The sequence below is a fragment of the Oreochromis niloticus genome, linkage group LG20 (genome assembly GCF_001858045.2).
Source record: "Oreochromis niloticus isolate F11D_XX linkage group LG20, O_niloticus_UMD_NMBU, whole genome shotgun sequence".
Classification (NCBI taxonomy): Eukaryota; Metazoa; Chordata; class Actinopteri; order Cichliformes; family Cichlidae; genus Oreochromis; species Oreochromis niloticus.
The window spans coordinates 8,212,660-8,235,181 of record NC_031984.2 but is presented as its reverse complement, the minus strand read 5'-3'; the positions used below and the strand labels follow the sequence as shown (position 1 = coordinate 8,235,181).

Sequence of the window (22,522 nt, the reverse complement as noted above, 5' to 3'; positions counted from 1 at the left end):
GTAGTAAAACTAAACACACAAAGATGAACCATAAAACTTTACACATGTTTTACTATTTGCTCCAAACTGCCAAACGTTATTTATTTATTTATTTTTATTTTATGTTAAAAATCGATACATGTGGCTGACTTTTTCCTTTTATTTTGAATTTAAGATCACGTATTTCCTGGACTGATTTTGTCGTCTGCTGTTGAGCTTGGTGCTTCTTGGCTGCAACTTCCTGCTACGTCTTCACACAGATGTGCCAGCAAAGGCAGGAAGTGAGATGTCACTGGTAAATGTTTGTACTTCACGCCGCTACCTCTAGGTGGCACTGCTTTAAAATGTAAAATTGGCAAACAAACGAAACGGCAGTCTAAAAATTTAAGTTAGAAAAAAATAAAAAAAATAAATAAAACATGTGGTATGCACTCATGAGCTAACATGTTATTTATTAGAAACAATCTGGCAGGGTTGAATTCCTTTTTGATGAATGATTGTAGAAATACCCAGACCAGTAATTTATTCACATCAGCCATGATTATTTAGTGAAACCTGCAATTTCTACTCCTTTCCTCTGGGAGTATTCAAAGAATTGAACACCAACACTGAGTAAAACAAACTGGTATGTACTGCAGTCTAGATTTCTGTCCCTGGCATACTTTCAAACAACAGATTACACAAGATAATGCCTTAAGGTCACAAAAAAGTGCATGAATTAGTTTTTACTTCTAGCTTGGAGCTTTGGTAAATCAGGCCTGTATTGAGGCATAGACAACTTTGTACACATCCCATAACTTGTCTGCCAAGAAGATCTTCAGAAGTGAGATAAAACAGAACTGAATCAGCTGAGGTTGCCAATAGAGAGAGTCAAAGGAGACGTGGAGAGAGAGAGAGAGAGAGAGCGGGAGAGTGAGAGAGAGAGAGAGAGAGAGAGAGAGAGTGAGAAGGACAAGGGGAGGGAGAATGGGTGATGATAAAACTCCACTGTGAGCCCTCCTGTAAGCTCAGTCAGAAAGCAAAGGAGCAGCTGGGACCAGAGAGGTAGGGAGTGCAGCGGAGCAAGGCAAAAAAAAAAAAAAGAAAGAAAAAAAGAGACCCACCGGGCACTAAATCTCTGCACATGGACTTGTTGGGGCAGTCAGTAGGCAGCACCTGAGTAACCACTTTAAGGAGAAAATAAGGCCGGCTAAGATCAATACAGGACTTCAACTGTCTTCTCTTGGGCATCCCCATGGATGCACAGTGTTCTGGCACGCAGATTGATCTGAATGCTGATCTGCATCTTTTGATCTGAGCCCAACTTCTGTGGATCTTGCAGCTTTTTCCAGCTACCATACCAGTCTGCTGGAGCCCGGACCCTATTGTTGAGTTTAAGAAGCAGCGGGGGAGAGCGAGGGAAAAGAGAATATTGCCATCCATCTCTAAGCCCCTACAGCCCACCCTCGGCTTTGGAAGCCCCTCCTCTTAGCCTCTTCTTTTGCCCCCCTGTGCCCTCCACAACACCCCAACCCAACCCCCTTCAGCACCTCCACCCCCCCCAACAGAGCAGAAAGCGTGAAAAATCTCACTAATGGGTTTATTTGCTGTCAGATCTCCACAGATCTGTCATTCCCTTGGACCATTCTGCTTGACACATTTCATAGTTGAGTAAGCCTCCTGGAAGTCTGGCTAGACTTAGCAGTGCCCCTGCAAACGCTGGGCTGGCTCAGAGCTCATCAAGAGGGGAGCAGCAGTCAGTCTGACAGTCTCTTGGACAGGGAGTCCCTGAAGCTGCATTCCTCCAGTCTCTTGTGTTTGTAAGCCTCGTGGGCATCTTCAGCTTGCGTCCAACCACACGACTGGTCCTCTTCCAGAAGATTCGGGTTGTTTCTGCAGGGATTCAGGTGCTGATTGAAAGGCTGTGAAGATGTGGTGTGGGGCTATGCCTCTGGCCGTAATGGCTGTGGTGTTCTGGACCCAGTGTGTCCTTCTAGATGGAGTGGATGCCAAGAAGGAGAGGAAGAGGCCAAAGGAGCCCACTCCACAGCATACAGAGACGTACAACACAACTCTATCCAACAGCGAAGAAGTTGGTGGGACCATCAAGGTAGTAAATTCCAATGCAATTTCTTTTTAATATATATTTAGGACTTCAGATTAGTTTAAGGTCGCCTTGCAGATATGTGACATATGCCTGTCAGCACAGGCTGTATAGAAATAGATAAATAAAGTGTGGCAAAGGTCGGGGCAGGTGTGCCCTGCCAGGTCAGGCCTCATACAGTTTGACGGACCAAAATGTGTGAAGCTCGTAATAGATGACTTCCCAAGGCATGCCAGGAATGTGGACATCTAAAGGCTGATCAATGCATCAATTAGTGTGCGCTGCGGGCGCCTGCCTCCAGTGTTTCAGCCTATGTGAACAATTCAGGGTGCGGTAAAGTGAGATGAGGTATTTACAAACCTCTCAACACAAGAACAATGTTTTTATTAGAAATGAATCCCGCTTACATAACAACATTGCTGCGGTACACTTCCATTTTCAGGAGCAACAGTCGGCCCTTGACTCTGTTATTTATTGGTTTATTGCTGGTGTTGCATATTTGTGAAACTTTCCAACAGGCTATTTGTTTTGCTTTCAGCCCACCCATTATGTTGGCATTCTCATGTAACTCTCACTGCCCTATATACCAGCCAGTCTCGCGGTAACCTCCACTGCCTTTCCCCCCTCTTCTAGAAACCACACAGTGAGGTCTTCTTTGTGTCTCTAAGAACACTTTGTAGGTGGTTGTGGCCTGGCGCTGTTTATTTGACTTGGTTCGCCCAGTAAAAACAACAGCTATGAAGGATGACCTTGTGTCAGCCCTGAATCTTGCTGAAGATTGCACCCCACCGGGATCTCGCTGGTCTGCCTCGTCCCACAGGGAGCAGGGTGTCCTCACAAACACTGCTGCTCTTGGATTGCCTTGTAGGCAGTGATGTGACTCCTGGGAAAGTTAGCTGGAGAGGTATTATAGGACCTGTGGTGATGTTGTTCCCAGCCCATTGACGCTGTCATTCACAGGCCTACCCTGACTCCGCTGTGTCTGGGACATCCGATAGGGGCGGTGTGGCCCTGAAAACTGGGGCAGCATGCCGTGTAAGCCCCTCACAAAGCCCCATAGAAAGGGTCCTGAAAGGGAACACCTCTGTGAGGATTATCCCCCTGTGCCTCCCTCTCTAACATTCTTTTCATCTCATCTCCCACAATCACAGGGTAATGGCATAATCACTCTTAAGACGCAGTGTTATGCCCGACAGTGTCTTTGCCAAACACTGTCACCTCTGATGGAACCTGAGATTTAAGCGTGACATCTGTGGAAGTGGTTGCATTGAAGGTTGCATTTGTCAGTGCCACTCTTTCTGGGTTTCTTTTGGCGGGTATAGAGAAAAAGAAAAAAAAAAAAGCATGCCACACATCATGAAAAGTGGTAAACTTGCTTGTCTTGGGTAGTTTGTTAGTTTATCCTATTACACATCTGTTAGGGCTCAGAGAAAACAGCACGTCCATTGGAGCTGTCTTGGCAAGCAATTTGTATTCTCAAACAACCCAAACATTTACACTCCAAATTTACATTTTTTCCCCCTTGTGCCCAGTGGAAACAGTTCTTATGATGGCATTCATTTTCTATCTGACCAATCCTGTGTGTGGGCTGCTGGCAGTGGGCAGTCAAACCCTGCATTCCTCTGGAGATTTTCCATTTGAAAGTGATCACAACAGTGAGGCGTGGAGCTACGCTGTGAGACGATTTTTTTTAATGAGATGATGAACATTTCAAACAACCGTGATCTCTGCGAGCCGTCATGTCTCAGAGGTTTAGTACAGTGCGTTAAAAGTACAAGGCTTATTGTGCACCCTGCTCTAAAGATGAGAAGACTCTGTCATTGCTGAGCGCAGTGAGGGATCTGTGATGGCTGTAATGGAGGGAGTCAAGTCAAACATCACGCCTGGCGTGTTGAGTAATGGCTGGGTTTAGCCTGAGGTGAGGGTTTTTGTTTCCTCTCTCTCATCTGTAGTGATGATTAATGCAGCGGCGTGTGGGACATTTTGGATCAACCCACACATTGAGACAAAGCTGAGTCCCTCAGGAAACAAGGCCACTGTGAGAGCACACACCTCCCACCAGTGGTGTGAAAAGTCCACAGTAAACTCTAGTTTCAGCCTGTTAGACAGTCAAAAAGGTTATGCTTATTTAACCTAATGAAGTCATAAAACAGAGGGAAAAAGAAACCAATAACAAACACTGTTTTGCGTTACATCTGAACTTGGGCAGTAAAATAAACCACACTGTTGTGTTTTCACCTCCCAGACACAGAGCGGCTGTTTCATTTGGATTTTGTCTGCAGCTTCAGGTTGATGCTGGATTTATATAAAAATCCCTTAATCTTGCCTGATTCTTATCATGAGTTGGTCATGTTTCTGTAACCGCTATTCCAGAACTTCAGCAGTAAATTCATCAACTGTGGCTTCGATTAAAACAACTGCAGAGCTCATTAATCATGACATGATATTACTGAGAATGTAGATGCATATACAGTGCACTCCGATATGAGTGAGGAAGAGGCAAAGTATTGGTGCTATGCATTTCTTAAGGTTTGATTAGCTTTGATTAGCTCCATCCATCCATCCATCCATCCATCCATCCATCCATCCATCCATCCATCCATCCATCCTCTGCTGCTTGTCTGGGTTTGAGTCGTGGGGACAGCACTCTCAGCAGAGAAGCTCAGACTTCCCTCACCCCAGCCACCTTCTCCAGCTCATTCAGGGGGACACCGAGACGTTCCCAAGCGGGTCCTGAGTCTGCCTCAGATTTCCAGGAGGCATCCTAGTCAGATGTCCGAACACCCTCATCTGGCTCCTTTCAATGTGGAGGAGCAGCCCCTCTACCTATTTTTTATTGTACCTTTAATATAATGACTACCCAGGTCAATGTTAGTTTGTGTTAACAATGCTAGCTAGAAACCGAGGACACACTGGAGGGATTATATCTCTCAGCGGGCTTGGGAATGTCTTGATGTTCCCTCGGATGAGCTGGGACAAGTGGCTGGTGTGAGGGAGGTCTGGGCTTGTCTACTTAGACTGCTGCCCCTACGACCGAAAACTGGATAAACGGCAGAACATGGCCAGATTGCTCCTTGGACAGATTCAGTTTTGCTAAATTTTGACTCTTTTCTCGCATTCAAGTGACTTGTAAATTAGTCACTAGCATTCCTAGTAAGTGGTTATATAACATAGTCCAGAACAATATTGGAATCATGTAAAAAGAGGAAGATCTCATGAGTTTTTACTGTGAAGTGGCAAACTGTGATCTGCAATGGCACAGCATCGGTAATGCTTTTCAACAGCTCATTTTACCTACCACAGGGAAAATGAGCACTCACTTCCAATTTCAAAGCTATAATTTGTACACAAAACAGATGTGACACAACGATCAAAGTGTCTTTCAGCTTAGATTGCTTTTTTATATGAAGAGGAAGCTGAGATTGTCTTGAGCATAAACACAAATTTATTCACTTTCTCTCGTATGCTAGAAGTGCAACTTTGTTGAGACAACAAAGAGGCAGTTAGAAAAAAATCAGGACATATTATGAGAAGAATGTTTGGCCTTATCATTATATAATAACTACATTTAATTTACACTTCCAAATATGCCCCTGTGTGATAGAGTAATTATGTTTTGCACACTGTGTTTGCCAATTGAGTAATAACACAGTGTGCAGAGAACCGAGTCAACATTGCATGCTTAACTGTATTTACCTCTTCAGTGATAAATCTTCGAATCAATCTGTGTCTGTGAAGTGCAGCGGTGGGGAACACGTGGGCGGATGCATGACAACTGAGATGCACGCAGGTTAGCAGGATCCCCTCGTCCCACACAGCCTGGGGATCCCTGCCTTCTGGGGTGGTGTTAGCCCAGCGTAAGGCCCTTCCACCCATGCATGGATGACTGCACAGGGAGCAGTGCAGGGATGTAAAAACAAGGGATTAGAGATGACTCTTAATCATCCTGTCCAACCTTAAACCTGCATGCGCAACACTTTTATCATCAGCAAAATGTTTCATGTTGTCGAGTGTGTACGAGCAGGTAGAAAAACAGATAAGGCAGAAGTGAAAATAAGATAAGTTCAGCTGTACGCACACGGAAGAATTCAGGAGCTGCTTGCAGAAGAGTAGAGTTTCAGTATCTGGTTGCAGCCCCAGAGACATGTTTTAACAGTTGTGTTTGTGTTTTTGGTGGCACGCTGCCCCAGGGAAATATTTCCCGTTTTATTGCTTCAAATAAATTCTACTTAATTTTCCCCAAACTACATGACAAACACATTTAAAGCGGCACATATAGAAGATTTATTTGTGCAGGCCCAGGTCGGTCTTCTGTGGATAATAAAATCTTATAGGCTTCTGCGAATGATCAACAATCATCACAACTGATCCACTAATTGATCCAAAAGCTCTAAACTCACCATGCTGCGGGTTAATAAAACCATCTATCTTCACTCTTATGGTAAGCCATGGATACCAGGCACAAGCAGTGGAAAATGATTTGGTATATTTGCTCAAATAATAAGTACTGCACAATATTTAAGCAGTTTCGCTTCAGTATTTGAAGTTTGTTTGCTTCGTACTCAACTTTATTCGGTTTAAGAAGCAACTATTGTGCTTTTTACTTCACTCTGTTAAAGATTTTGAACATGAAGCAGTAAAAACTACCAATTTGAAAAAGAAATAGAAAAGAATAAAGATATTTTAAAAAATTGTTCTCATGCAAAATAGACACTTACTTTTTGATGAAATCAGAAAAGTTGCCTCTTTCTCATTTCTCTATAAATAACTAATGCATCAGCTTTAACGCTTACATAATGGTAACACATACACTGAAAACAGGTATTTTTATTCTTAATCCTAAAACACTGACAAGCTTTACTTAACAATATTATGAAATATAAATTACAGGATTTCTTACAGGATTTCTTTCTCTCTGCCATTTAGAGCTGGGTCGCTTAGCTCAGGCTGATGACTAGAGACATGAAGCACAGCTAGCCAGGCTTTTGATTTTGTCTTGTTTTATAATACAAGATCAAATTATGCATTAATGAATGAGCTTTAGAGTTACTTGCAGATAAACTTTTGTATCTTAAGACACAGCAATGTTAGCTGTTTCTCTCTGTTTCCCAGTTTTATGCTAAGCCAAACTATAGCTACCAAATTTCAATAAATAAATAACCTATAAATAAATGAACTAAAAGTTCTCTTTTCTAGGCAAAATATTGGATGCAAGCATTTTACTTATAAGATGTAAACTTTTGTATTGTTACTTTTGTGCAATGTACCAGTACCACAGGCAGCAAAACAGCACCATAGCATGACACTACCTCCACCCTACATCCCTGCTGCTGTAGTATTCTTAGGTTTGAAAACTTCACCTTAACTCCTCCCATCATACCTCTTGTGATTGTGGCCAAATTGGTCAGTTTTTGTGTGGGTGACCAAATTTCAGGTCAAACCTGAAGGTGTTCATTTTGGAGCAGGGCCTGCTTATTTAGTCGGGATCCTCTCATTCCACGATGATGCAAGTCCAGTCCTTGGCAAAGTGGTGGCACATTAGAATAACGTGTACTCACCTACAGTTGTTTGAAGTTGCTTCGACTTTCCCATTGTTCTAAGAACAAACAAAACAGAACAGCTTTTAGTACCAGTTTGTTTTTCTGCACATTCAGATGTCTGTTTAGAGAAATTAGCCTAAACATACTCAAGTGGTTTTTGTTCCTACACTGCAAAAAAAATGAACTATTGGTCAGTCCAACGAGTGCTGTCAAACACACCTTTTTTATGCCGGTGAAGAAAAACTACCAGTCACAATCAATCATGATCAGTAATGAAAAAGGTTATAGGCCTTGCCTTGTCGCATTAAAAGACTTTATAGAACCTTCATTACCGCTAAGTGAGTGTATGAATATTAGATTAGAGAAAACCCAAAATAAAGTCAAAATTGTGCAACAATTCCTCTTTATAAAAGTCATTAAAGATGAAGAGCATCCCCATCCAGCCTCTTCCACGTATCCTTATCAGAGTCGCAGAGGGGCTGTGGCCTATCCCAGCTGCCATAGGGTGAGAGGGAGGGTACAACATGGACGGATCGCCAACACAGAGAGACATACAACGATTTGCACTCAATTTACACTTGGCAATTTAGAATCACAGATTAACCGAACCCAAACTGTGGGAGGAAGTGGGAGTACCCGGAGAAAACCCACGCAAACCTGCAGGGAGAACATACAAGCTCCACACAGAGAGGCCCTGGAGAGATACTGGAGTTGAAGTCAGGACCTAATTGCTGTGAGGCAACAGTGCTAACAGTGCTAATGACTGCATCACCGTGCTGGCCAAGAACTGCTCAAATTAAAATCCCCAAATGACTATGCATTCATGCTTGTACAACTACAAGTTGAAATTAACATAAAGATAGTAGCAGGGGAAACAAGGTAACTTGTTTAATCTGTACAGAAAACTCAGAAGAGTGAATTATATTGTTTTTTAGCCTAACAAATAAGATATAGTCATAAGCCATTTGTGAACTTTAAAATCGCTGAGATGGATTTGATATTTTCTTTGCCAGAAACAATTAAAATCATAATTTAATGGATTAAATTAACATTGTTGCATCATTGCTTTAGTAAAAAAAAAAAAAAGACTTCTTCCACCTATAGATATTAGGCTTTACATTCTTAAGATGAGAGTCTGAGTAATGAGACGTGATTTAGAGCCCCATCATCGACCAGGATAAACACTGTCTAAAAGATTTAACGTTTCCCACCTTCAGACAGAATACCTGACACATTCTCATGGTCTGCATTGGAAAGGCGTGTGCTCATACCCGCTGAGAGACGAGGCCACTTTGAGGCACTCACACATCAGCGGTGATCAAAGCCAGAGCCCCGGTGTTCTTCATCAACTCCACGACTGATACCTGGATCCACTCCCTCGCCACTTTGTTCGTGACCTATACGTGCTGATACTGAGCTATGCAAGGGAATCCATAGTTTACTTTACAGCACAGCAGCGAGTGAGAGATTGAAGGCCTTTCGACAGGTTGTTCTTTGTCATACAGCAATATGGTTTTCATGTCTGCATGTGTGGAGTCTTTGAAGTTCTCGGTTGAGACAGACACCCAGCTGCATGCAATGAATCAGACAATTTTTGGCAAGTGATGCAATTTACTGACAGTAGAAACAGACAAAGAGAGCACAGTATATTTTATAGAAAAAAGTTTCTAAAGTTGATGATTAAATTATTTATACAGTGATTTGCTGTTATATTTTAGCTTAGAAATGAAGGTAATAATTACCGTGGTCAAAGTCTTTCTTCTTTGAGCACAGAAAATCCTTCAGGGCAAGGGTTTAATGGTTTAATTGCAATGGTGTGTATTAAAGAGGATGCCAAGCTCAGAGCATGGCTGATTTCCTGGCAATGATAAGAGGTGTAATTACCGGGCACATGTGTGGGCCAAATTAACAGTTTTATATCTTTGACACTGACCAAGAACAAATGTTAAGTGTTTACTTTTTCTCAATTGAGAGCCTGCTGGTTCGCCTCATCATCTCATCGTGGGTCTGTTTCAGATTGTACTGAGTTGTCTACAGCTCCAGCGTCAGCATGTTGATTTATAGTATTTATCCAAGCTCACAGAGCTGGTATGTTACACTGATATTGTTTTGTTGTTGAGAGTTTGACAGATTTATAAATCAAACTTACAGCCAGCAGGTGGTTAACATAGCATAGTATATAGACTGGAAAGATATAATCTGGCTCTATCGGAAAGTCCGGGACCTGTTAAGCTCAGCTATATTTGTTTTTTTAAGCACCGGAGCCTCTCCAGCTGTCATAGGGTGACAAGTGGGGTACACCCTAGACTGGTTACCAGTCTACTGGAGGGCAGAGATGAAATAATTTATAGAAATCGTGTTTTTTGTTTGTTTGGTTTTTGTTAATTAAAAAAAGATATCGTTATATATTTTATTATGGGAGTATTTTTTGTTTAAAAGAGCATGACTGGATGTATGTTAGGAGATGATGGCATAAATTTGTCACTGTCAGTGCGACTGAGGGCTGCCCCCTCCAATCTGAGCGTGTTGCTGCTGGAGGTTGCTTCCTGTTAAAAGGGAGTTTTTCCTTCCCACTGTTGCCAGGTGCGTGTTGTCTCTCTCTTTTGCGCGTCTCTCCATTATAGTAGGATCTTCACCTGACAATATAAAGTTCCTTGGGAGGATTGTTTGTCATTTGCTTCATATTTTATATCGATAAAGCAGAATTGAACCGAGACTTGCGTCCTATTTTTGGATTCTTTTTTCCCCTCTAAGGTCAACGTAAGGTTTGTTTTCACTTTTCAGTCTAGAAATAAAACCATTTGTTTAGGTGTAGAATAATCTCTATAAACAGACATCCAAATATGAGCATGTTTGTTAGTCTGTATTAGGTTCGAGAAATAGCCACCAGTCACATTTGAGCAGCCTGTAGTTGAATGAAGGTGAAATCTGGATACAGAGCACGAAAGGCTATGCCATGAAGATGATTGTCTGTAAACAATTTAGGTTTTCATTCCCATCTCTATCCATTCCGAGCCCCAAAATATTTGAGACTAGCTGATTGGTTCCAATACTGGGCTCAGATACTAAAACTGCCTGAACCATGCACATTGAAAATAATGTGACATGTTCATATGTGATGAGCTGGCAGTGAATCAGTGAGCTTTAGAGCTGCTGGATTTTCTTACTTTTGAAGTGTTGGATTAACTGTTTCCCTCTGTTTTCAGTCTTCGTGCTAAAATAAACTAACAAGCCAGTGGTGTTTGCCTCATATTTAGGAGATGGAAATAAAAGTAGTATCAATCTCGTCATCTATATTTTAGCAAAAAAACCACGTTTTGTTAAACATTCCCTTAAAAGCTTATAGTATTGTTATGTTAACGAATATCATAAAAATAACTTGGCAAAGAAAAAAGAAGTTTGTCCAACAGGCCTCCAGTTTTTTGGAAACCGTACTGAGTGAGTAGTGTAAAGGTATTCTTGACCAAATCAATCCCTTTGATCTGTTTCCAAGCCTCAAAATCGCAACAAAAACACAGATCAGTTCGACATGCAACGCCTGTTAAGTGGTTTATTTTGTCTGATGTCAGAGAAAAGAGAAAATCAGAGAGTGAAAAGCAGTGTGTGTGCTGCAAATCCCCAAACATGAAACAGTTTTTTATTCCAGCGTAACAAAAAGACACAAGGATTTACTCTGTTGCGGTGGAACAAGATGCAAGTCTTTAACAGTGAAGAAAGGGGCATGTTGGTTTAGCAGATAAGTGATCCGTGTCCCGCTGCCAAACCTAAACAAATTCCATTTCAGACAGCTCACCTTCATGGCTCGTCTTTATCTCCTCTTCCATCTCAGCTGAAGACTCTTGACATTTGGGGAAGGGTTAGGGTAAGTTTGTGAGCTTGCTGTGATTGGAAGTCATTCAGTCTCACATTTTTATAGCAAAATGAAAACAAGCAAATAGTAGCACTACGTATAAAAATGTTTCATCCAGAGGACTTCTTTCTTTCTTATCTCCCCCGTGAGATCTCACTCACCTAAACAGCAATTTCTTACCAATTAGTTATTTCAGAACATACACCCTGATTCGAAAACACACCACCCTTTGTTTATATACTATATTCATGCCATCTTACTTATTAAATTTTCCATCATTAGATCTAATGAGCAGTATTAATAAAAAAATACTGGTTTGTCTTTTAGTGAGGGGGAAAGTGTTGGCCACTTTGACATGTTGTTATAAACTACAGTAATTGAGGCTTGCGGTCCACAGAATCGACATCACACATAGACAGGCAGACTCATTTTTCACCAGGGTGCTCATGGAAATTTTCATGTGCTGAAAAGAAAAAAAAACTACACTTAACAAGGTTTGTTTACATTCATTCCAGCCTGTTGGGCAAAATAAGAAGTGACGTGGCACACGAGTGAATTATCTGGAATGAAAAAATAAGCACAAGGTAAAGCTTTCAGAGGACGATGGTGACTGATGGGCAGTTGAGAAGCTTTGCAGTTGACTGAGCAAGACCAAAATGACCAAAATGATCTAACTATAAAATCTATGATTATCGTATAGACAGAATAAACTTTTTAACGGTTTGTCTGACTTGAAATCTTGAGGGCCCGCGTAGATTGCAATCATGACGTTATGAGTCGACACTCATGCTGTGCTAATAACTTATACAGACTTCTGTTCTGGTGCAGGGTTCTGATCAGCAGAGGGTGGATCCACTGGGATCATGGATGGACTTTGTGAAACGACCCGTTGGAAACTTTCCTGGAAAATGTCGCAAACGTAAACGACCACTGGTAAACCCAGCAGATAGGCTATTCATCCCACAGTTATTCAAAAATGTTCACTTTAAGCCATGATATGTACACATTTTTTAATGCTACGTTGGATGCATGAATATTTTTTGTGTCTCTGTCTTCCATTAGCCAGGCCCACCCGGTCCTCCAGGTCCTCCAGGTCCCCAGGGTCCTCCTGGCTCTCCTGGGGCTCAAGTAACCCAGGAAGTTCTCCTGCAGGAGTTCAAAGAGATGATTAAAGGTAGAAGCCTGTTGATTTTTCATCCCAATTCATTTATTCTCTTTTTTGGGATACAAGGTTGTTCTTTTCTTCATCTTGCAGTTATATACCTTTCTTATTACAATTTAATCCTGAGAGAATAGTTTAAAAATTCCTCTTGAATCACTGTGTGCTGGGCATGTTTCTGTCAGAGGCTACAGAGAGGCGAACAGCAGCCTTGGACAGACAAACCAGCCCCAGCCAGCTACCTACAACCATCCTCACCCTGGAGGGGATGACCTCGTACCGCAGAATAGAAGAAGCTTTCCACTGCAAGCTCAAGGGACCCGTAGTGGTCGACAAGAAGACTCTGGTGGAGCTCCAGAACTTTCAGACAGTAAGTTTGTTTGAAACCGAGTAAATATTTATGAATTGGTCCAGCTTTGTTCCCTGCTTGCGGCTGAAAAACTCAAGTTTTGGCTAACCATCCTCTGCAGGGTTTAACATTTTGTTTCTCTGTCGTAACCCTGAAAGAGTAAGTGTTTGCTAATCACTGCTTACTTTGCATGTGGGAGAATTATGAGGGGATCATCCCCTCACTGGTAACTGGCACTGGCAAAGCATGCAGTGCCACTCCAAGACTCAGACTGCCTCTTTGGTCAAAAATATCAGCTTTTTCTATTCTACACATCACTCTCTGGGCAGCTTACAAAAGGCACTCTGTCTCAGACTTGGAATAAAGTGTGGAGAGGACAGAAATAGACACTGTTTGAAACAGCATGCTGTAGTGGAAGAACTATGCCCAGTTAGGACTAGCTGACAAGGCTGGAGGAGCTTGCATTGGGCTCTGCAAACTATTAAACATGCAAACACAGAGCTATGTTAGTGAAGACGTGTTACTATGGCTTTGGAAAGTTTTAATATTTTTGCAGAGTCAGAACTGTAGAGGCACACAATGAGGCAAAGGATAAAAATAAGGCCCAGGAGCCCTATTTATTAGAGATTCATGGTTTAGACTCCATGTGTTAAATGTGATAAACTTTAACTCATGTGCTGCATGTGCTCAGGGATAACACATTTTGTGTGAATTGTGACACAATGTGTGCTCTTTTTAAAATTTCAAACATTTTTTAATGCAAATATTTGTACACACATAAAACAAAACAAAAAAACTATAGAAGCCACAAACGCCCGCTGATCAAACCTGTTTATGAGCAGCAGCCAATCAGAAGAACTTTGGTTTAAAGGGATGGTGGTCTTAAAAGTAGAAGTGTCATATCTTCCTTGTCTCTCCCCAACCGATTGCGGCACATGGCCGCCCCTCCCTGAGCCTGGTTCTGCTGGATGTTTCTTCCTGTTAAAAGGGAGTTTTTCCTTCCCACTGTCACCAAAGTGCTTACTCATAGAAGTTCATATGATGGTTGGGTTTTTCTCTCTATGTATTATTGTAGGGTCTACCATACAATATAAAGAACTTTGAGGTGACTGTTGTTGTGATTTGACACTATATAAATAAAATGGAATTGAATTGAATTGAAAGTGCTGAAAAAGCTTGTTTCAAACAATGAACTGGGGGCTGCCGCATTAAGGCCCAGTGTAAGATAAATTATTTTGAAGTGGGAATCATGCAGTGCTACTTCAGTATAATCCAAAAATAAATTATGGAACTGTTGCATTAGAACCCAAATAATAAAAATGACTAAAAACAGTGGTATATAAAGGGAGGGTAAAATAACCAATAGTCACTGCCAGTTAAGCGTGTTTTAAATTCCTGCCAAAAAAGTGGATGAATCAATCCAGCCCATATGGGAACACAGTTCACAGTCTATCAAGATGGCCGGGAGCAGTCCCCACTCCTACCAGCAATCTCCTATTTATCACTTTGATTTGCTCTTCTCCTCCTGCCTGGTCCTCAGCGTTCCCATGCTACATCAGCATTTAGGTTTAGTAGCTGCACATTTGTGTAACGAGTGAAAAATCCCTGGTTTGATTTGGGGAGGAGACACAAATTCCTTTGGGGTTGCATCAGGAAGCGTAAAGAAAAAAATCTGCCAAATCAAACATGTGTTGCTACCCATCGTGGCGACCCCATATGGATAACGGAACAGGCGAAAATAGCTTATGCTCCTTCACATCAGTAACCCTCCATATGAAGAATGGAACAGCCTTGTCTCATTAATGCCATAATCCATGCAACACCTTGTGCATAAATGAGCCATGGAAGCAGTTCTGTCACAATCGTGCCACAGCGATGAGAACGGGCAGAAAGGGCAGTGGCTGTAGGATTGTTTCTGCTAAAGTGCCCTGGAAGCACACACAGAAGACATACTTAGTGCTCTGTATAGCTGGGCCTTTATTTTGTGGTCCTGTGTACTGTTGCCATAAAATATATCCATTATCAATCTTTTTTTTTTCCTGTGCTTCCAGCCGCCTGCTAAAGGAGCTTTCCTCAGAGGGTCGGGAATGGACCAGTCAACTGGGAGGTTCACAGCTCCCATCACAGGGATCTACCAGTTCTCTGCTAATGTCCACATTGGTAAATCACAGTAATTTTCCTATAAAGCTTATTACTGTACATATAGCAAAGCCTTAAAGCCCCTGCTCACTAATAGTCCACCCAGATAGGTCTTGGCCCTGGATGATTAGACCTTCACTAAGGAGTGAGGGCATGCTTCGATTCTCCTCTTCATGCTTTTGCTTCATGCTTATCACAGTTTTGTGATAAGAAAAGAAGCCTTGATTCTAATCAAGTTCATACACACACACATATATATATACATAATTTTATACATTCAAGTTAAAGGTGTAAAAATTTGACTCCCTATCAGTTTGGAAACACTGGAGATTACTGGGGAAAACAGGGTTTAAAATCACAGATCATTGAAACCTCGCTGAAGCAGAGACTGTTTACAGAACACCCAAACAAGCTCTGTTTGTTTGACGAACCACTTCTCATGCCATAAGAAGCTGTGATATCGTTAGCTTCATAGCATAAGTGCCTAAGTCATTGTCTGGTCAAGGTGACTTAGGCAATTATGCTATGAAGCTAACGATATGATTTTATGTCCAGTGCAAATAAAAAGTAGCGTCTCATTCGTTTCACCACTTCATTGTCATCTTATCATCTTCTGATCCTTGAATATTTGAAATCTGGCCCATTGTCAGAAATGAAAAAAATGATCCTTGGCTTTGTTTTATAGATGGATTTTTAAGAATTGGTGTTAGCTTGTAATAAATGCGTCACCACTTCACCATTAATCCACCGTTTGTTTAATGTCTAAATTAGGAGTAGTGGGAAATGTTTGAGCTACAGTAAATAGTGTGGCTGAAACCGTAACACTAGACTAAACTGATGTATCATTGCAACTATAAATCCCTAAAAAGTTAATTTATAAAAGTTGATTTGAACCCTTATGTGTGGAAATCCAGTCTTTAATTGCCTGTTTATAATTAAGAAGGTTATTACAGGATATATATACATACTGTGAGGCCCATTTTCTTAACCATTTATCCAACTTAGGGTTGCAGAGCACGGGAGCCTTTCCCAGCTGTCACAGGTTGAAAGGCGGGGTGCATGTCCGTCTAACGCTAACACTGAAGGCTAACAAAATTCATTTTAAGATTTCTTTAAGACTCCTACATATTTAAAGGATAACTTAAATCTCGGTAATCCTTTATGTGATGATCATTTTTTATTGAAATCAAATCAAATCAAATCAAATCACTTTTATTGTCACGTCACATGTGCAGGTACACTGGTACAGTACATGCGAGTGAAATTCTTGTGTGCGAGCTTCACAAGCAACAGAGTTGTGCAAAAATACAATAACGTAAAACAAGCAAAATATAAGAATGGCTAAATGACATATTACGTCTGTTGAAAGAAAAAAAATGGGGGTAAAATGTCAGAGAAAAAGATTAAAGTAACACGTTCATAAGCAAAAATGACATCCCCACAAATTTACCATCTTTTTCTTGTAAAGTTTCCTTTTTTTCATAACCTTTGCACTTCAATCTTGAAATGTTAAGAGTTTTTTCTTGTTTCAAGTGTAGTTTTAACCTTACTGACCTATGCTGTTTCGTCTTTGTCTTGTATTTTAACCTGTTCTAACCTTATAGACTCTCTTTGATGTTTTGGCTACTTTTGTAACTCTTGCTGTCTTATCTTATTTTATCGTTGACCATTTTACAGATCACAACGAGGTGAAGAGGAGCAAGAGCCAGCTTAAGGCCAGGGACAATGTTCGGGTGTTGATCTGCATCGAATCCCTCTGCCACAGATACACGTATGTATCCTGTAAGGTTGTTAAATATACTGAAGCTCAGTCTCCTGCAGACTCACCCCTAAATCCCCCCAAATTATCCACGTAATCTTTGTAACAACGTAGTTTTGGCACGTTAGTAAATAATATCGCCATCGATCACAAATAAAATCAATCTTGAGTAGGTTTCAATATTACTACAGCCATCCTTTGCATTTTTGAGATTCTTGTTTTGTCAATTTACGTTTGGTTTTTCTCCTCTCACAGTCATATTTTAGTGGTGTTTAATGCTTCCTTAACTTTCACCAGAAGTTACGAGCTGTAAAAGGGGTTGTCTGTTACACTTTGTGTGGAACCAGTTTGGCATTTCCTGTATAAAAACAGAACAGGTCTCTAAAAGGAAATGTCCTCTCATTTAGAGGCCTCGTCCTTGTCGCCTAACTAATCTTTATAGAATCACCTTTGACACTGCAGGCAGCCTGTTACATACAACAGCGCAGCAGAGAAGTGCTCTAGTTTGGGATGTGGGAGGCAAATAATGAAGCATCAGACAGGGTGGGCCTGAAGGGCATTTATTTTATTTTATTTTTTTACAAAACCATACCAAATCCAAGTTCTTTCCAGTATTTCAAAATTTCTATTTACATAAAGTCAGTGAAAGCTGTTGAAATGAAATGTTCCCTGAAGTCTCCCCTGGACTGTGCAGAGCTCCACAGCCTCCCTTTCAGTGTGGTACAATGAGGGGAATGCATAAATAATATTATTATGATGGGTTACTTAACCCAAAAGAGTGCTTGGCTTTTGCTTTTTCGAGCCAAAGCCCCAGCCAGTCTCACCCTCCCACTCATGAAAATGCAGAGAATGTGAAATGAGGCTCATTGTGATGGCAGTTGGAGGGAAGGCCAACATGATTGATTTGCCATAAAAATGTATCATTTTCCACTAAACAGGAGCCAGTGCTCTCACTGTGTGGTTAAAGGCTGCAGCTATGTTACAACCATCTGTGCAGCCTCTGAGAGTGCTCAGTTGCTCAAGGAAAAGTTTGACCTTTGGGTCAAACTCGTCTTTATGCTCTTTTCTTTCTGAGAGTCAAACAAGAAGATTGAGATTATTCAAACAACTGTATCATGGATGTGAAGCTGCCACAAGCAGCTAGCTAAGACTTGAATAATACAGGCCTAAAGGCTGGACAGCAGCCATATAGCAAGCGCAGTTCACAAATGAAAAATACATATTTCCCAACCAGTTGGCGAGAAGATGCTAGAGGTTGGTGGCAACCCCTGGGGAAAAAATGGTCACAAAGAGGTACATGCTGTGGCACCAAAAACCTGTTTGCGGTTGCTTTGTTTCCTAGCAGGTTGCTATGGTCACCAGTAGTTTGCATGAAGATGCCGACTTATCTGCAAACAATCGCCATTTACTCGCCAAGAGGTAGTGAAACTATGAAGAGTGCCTGCAGTCCAGAAACAAGGACTGTTCACCTTCAAAGTAAAAGTTTCACTCTTTGCAATGTTGGCACAACTTTTACTTTGATGGTGAAGTTCTCAGTTTGCGTCAGCTTTTGGTTTGCCATGGAACGTGTGGCACATGGCAGCATTTTGAATACTATTAAAGACTATTATGTGATCAGTGGAATCAAATGGCTCAAAAAAACAGATCCAGGATTTGTATGGAGAATACATTTTGATTGTTTACGGAGGTTTTTTTTGTTTTTTTTTTTAGTTTGGAGCAGTTGATTTTCCTGACATTTTACCAATATACCCCGCAAGCCCATGGGTAATAGGCATAAACAATCAACACATAGTTTCCCTGTTTACCCTTAAACTATGTCAAAGGAATAATTCCTCTCATCTAAAACTTGGCAGTAAAGTGAGCATGCATATTTGGCCAATGACTAACTATCCCTTTAATATAAGGCCTTTTACACTTGGATGAAGTTAATGGGGTCTTAAAGAATGCAGCTTTGACATGTTTGAAAATTACTCAGAAATGTTATTTTTTAATCTGATTGCAGTTCACTGGAGATGATCGTTGGCTTGGAAAGTAACAGCAAGATATTCACTGTCAGTGTGCAGGGACTGCTGGAGCTGCAGGTGAGCTCAGGGACACACAAGAGTAAGACATAAGGTAACCAGGACTCTTTCAATACTTATTTTTATTTGTTTTTGCTCTACAGGCTGGGCAGTACACCTCCATATTTGTGGATAACGCGGCCGGTGCTTCCATTACAATACAGAACGGTTCAGATTTCATGGGCATGCTGCTTGGTGTATAGCCTCAAACACAAGCAGGGCATCCTCCAAGCTGTCCACTGCTGCCTTTTATTTTTTATTTTCTTTCAATGGACTGCTTATGAGCACCACCACACAGGACCAAACCACAGGGGAGGCTTGAAGGAAGGATGTAAGTAAGGCTGACATTGACTTGACTGCTTGTCAGATGAAAGTCAGTGAAAGGACAGTGTGAAGCACTCATGGACTGAGTTTGTTTCTCACAGCGCACTTCCACTTCCCCCCCAGGAACTTGGACGCATGTTGCTTCACAGATAGAATAACCTGAAAATAAAATGGAGAATATGTTTGTTACAGTATATTTTTCATGGTTGTTGAAGACCTTTGCAGTAAACCAAGATTTTTTTATGTTCTCTGTAGTGGTTGAAAGAGCTAGGGAACACAAAATAGTAAATTTGTGCATTTTATGTATATTGACATTCATGTTTTTGTCTTTTCTATATATTGTCTAAACACTCATGAACTATAATTTTGTTGGATTAAAATCCAGTTTTATTATATTATATGGTACATAGACTCCTTGAGTACACTGGACAGTTAAAATATGCTCAGTAGACAGGCCTCGTGTGATATTGTATCATAACTGTTGCTGCATTTTTAGCCATTTTAGCATCAGTTAAGACTGAAATATTCAGCGGTGAGAGGATGGATTAGTTGTATAGAGTTTCATTTTCCGCAGACCCACAATCCCACAAATTTTGGTGATCCTCTGACCTTTCCTCTACAGTGATGTTGACATTTATGATTTTTGAGTTAAATATTTCAACAATAATGCCATGAAATTAACTTTTTGCTCCTGAATAGAATGTAAGCTAATTTCATCTGTAATTCCTGAACTTTTCAGATGGTAATTTGACTTGTCCCACAGTTTTGTTTATGACATAATTTTAGTGCCAGTTAACAAATGCTAACACCCAAATTTTAACATCCCTGTGGCTAAATGTCACCAATTTAATACCATAGACTGTATATTAAAAATGGATGTTTAAGAAATGAAAGTACCACGTATCTTAAACTGCATTCTATTGATGGCCAGCAGGGGGGCAACAAATTTTCTTGGCAAAGAAGTATCTCTGAGAATGGTCTTCCACTCTCTTATTCTATGACTTCTGTAAGCAGTTTCCAGATATTTGTTCTCAATTGCTAAATTCAGGTGATATATATGAATAAACTGTTAAGTCTTTTTTTAAAGTAAGGGGGATTATGCAGCGTATTCTTATTTGCTGAAAAGGAATTTATACTACCAATTCATAGTTCATGTCCATTTGTGCAGGTATATTGCTAAACTGAGTGAAGGACTTTGTGTATGCTTGACTGGAGTCCTTGAGAAAAGCCATCAGCATGTAACAGATAAGCAGAATGCTGATTGGCTGAAAAAAGGAAAGGGAGTGAAGAAAGAGTAGGAATAGCAAACCCCCCATCAAATATCAAACAGTGGCTGCATTAGACACTTTTCATTGTTTGTAACACTGTAACAGTTTCACTTCAACACTTTGTATGTTGTAACTTTGGTCTTCTCTGTGGTTGGCGGAAGGTCCAAAAACAGCACAAGCTGCCCTCTGGTGACAGCAAATAGCTAAAACATGTAGACAATGGTCTGCAAAGCTCTGTGTGGTGACCAGTACACAACAATGCCAGTTGCTTAAGAACAACAGATTCATGTGCAGCATAGTCAGTTTCTATTGGTGATGGTAAAAACTTGACTGTCAAAATGAGTCTTTCGTAACCAGTGTCTGACTACATCCATATTTCATATACAGTCTGTGGTTGACACCTAGCCTTTCAGACTATAGAAACAAGAGTTTTGCAAATACTGCTGAGCATTTTTATTTTCAACTCATCTGAGAGGGAAGAAGTTAAAAGTTTGTGATCTCATCCACCTTGTGTGGATACTCCATTTCCACCACCTGGATATGTGTCCATATTGTTTGCGACAAATGCCAATAAAATAATTAGTTTTTAATGTCATGTCACGAGCACCTTAATACCACCGTTGTCAGTCAAAGGCTTACTCTTTTTGCCATTTTTGATCTCACTCTGAAGCAACCATTCTTCTGCTTCCTGTTTACACCTGGAATGGTCAATGCAATGCATTTATAGGTCAGTTAGTGTATAAGGAAATTAATATACTCCAGTTTCCCTGTAAAATATTGTGTTTTTACAGCTTTTTAAAGATTAAGTAGAACAATGTTTGGATGAACTAAGATTTTTTATACAGTCCCCTATGTTTTATCTTTTACAAACCTTAAGTATTTTTTTTTTTTGTATTTTATGATTTTCTTGACAAATACATGTTTGTAATTTATCATAACTGATATATTAGTAAGTTTGGGAAGAATTGAAATTTGATATTTATGTTTGAGATCCACAGTTTATGCCATAATCTATACAGGAAACCACAGAATTAAAAGATAACTTTACTATTTTTTAATTAAAATATTCTGTAAATTGAAATAAAACTCTTTAAAATGTTGCCACATGGTGTCTGCACATAATTTAAAGAGCCCCTTACAAGATTATAGTCAATGATTGCTTAAGATGTGTGGAAAATTATCAATATCTGCATTTCAGAAATTCTTTATCAGAATTTATATTTTATTTCTCTGCAATACAACAAAGCTTTTCATGCCTCTGTGCCTTTATTTGAATTGTAAAATACTCGAAATATTTCAAATACCTCTGCAAACAGTATGGCAGTCTGCCAAGTAAACGGCTGCATTTACCTGCTAAAACTGCCAAAGACACTACACAACATTCAGGTTAATGCCCCCCTGAGAGCTAAATATAATGGCTGTTTTGTCCAGGCTACTTTTCACGTGTTTTGTTTTCCTCGAGTGTCTAGTTTAATTGAAACTAGATAGCTGCTGTCCCTCATAACATCCTGATAAATCAGGTCTTTATTGCTACTCTTGCCGTGCTTATTAAAAAGCTTTGATATGAGCATATTGTTTCTTGGGTGGTCTCACGAGCCACAAATGCACGTCCAGCCAGTGAAATGAGGTTGTTAGCATCACTGCATGAACATCTTATAACAGAGGCTTTTCAAAGAAGCATTGCTGACATGCCAACTGTCACATACTGTACCCAAGGACCGACCACAAGAACGTCGCACCCATGTGCTATTCCAGCCACCTACTGTAGCACACATTTCAGACAGCAATAGGCTGCTTGCTGAAGAAGCACACCCAAAATTTGGAAAACAAACATTACATTTTTATTTAGAAATGAGCTGACCAACATTTTTAGGTACCACGTAATATTTGTTCTTATTTCCCCACAATTTAATTTTCTGCCAGTCAAGAGGAATAAAGACGCTGAAAATAACACAGCCAGGATTTATTGAGTGTATTAGGTGAGTGGGATTGCTGCAGCATACTCACTTTCC

The 22,522-nt window shown here is 40.5% G+C and overlaps 1 protein-coding gene across 1 annotated transcript; it reads left to right on the top strand.

Annotated features, from left to right (window-relative positions):
• The first annotated feature begins 978 nt into the window (after nt 1–978).
• On the top strand, nt 979–21,610 carry c1qtnf12 (C1q and TNF related 12). The gene is made up of 8 exons (XM_005448403.4): nt 979–2,068; nt 12,281–12,385; nt 12,515–12,626; nt 12,797–12,981; nt 15,012–15,120; nt 16,777–16,870; nt 18,861–18,939; nt 19,023–21,610. Exons 1-8 carry the CDS (start codon nt 1,889–1,891, stop codon nt 19,119–19,121), a joined length of 963 nt encoding a protein of 320 aa, XP_005448460.1. The 5' UTR covers nt 979–1,888; the 3' UTR covers nt 19,122–21,610.
• Nucleotides 21,611–22,522: the final 912 nt, after the last annotated feature.

What these genes read in the sequence shown, in the direction of transcription:
- c1qtnf12 (XM_005448403.4), top strand. Translation starts at nt 1,889, where the DNA reads ATGTGGTGTGGGGCTATGCCTCTGGCCGTAATGGCTGTGGTGTTCTGG. An exon ending in AAGTTGGTGGGACCATCAAG is followed by an intron (nt 2,069 to 12,280) that starts GTAGTAAATTCC and finishes GTTCTGGTGCAG; the next exon opens with GGTTCTGATCAGCAGAGGGT. An exon ending in AGGGACTGCTGGAGCTGCAG is followed by an intron (nt 18,940 to 19,022) that starts GTGAGCTCAGGG and finishes TTTGCTCTACAG; the next exon opens with GCTGGGCAGTACACCTCCAT.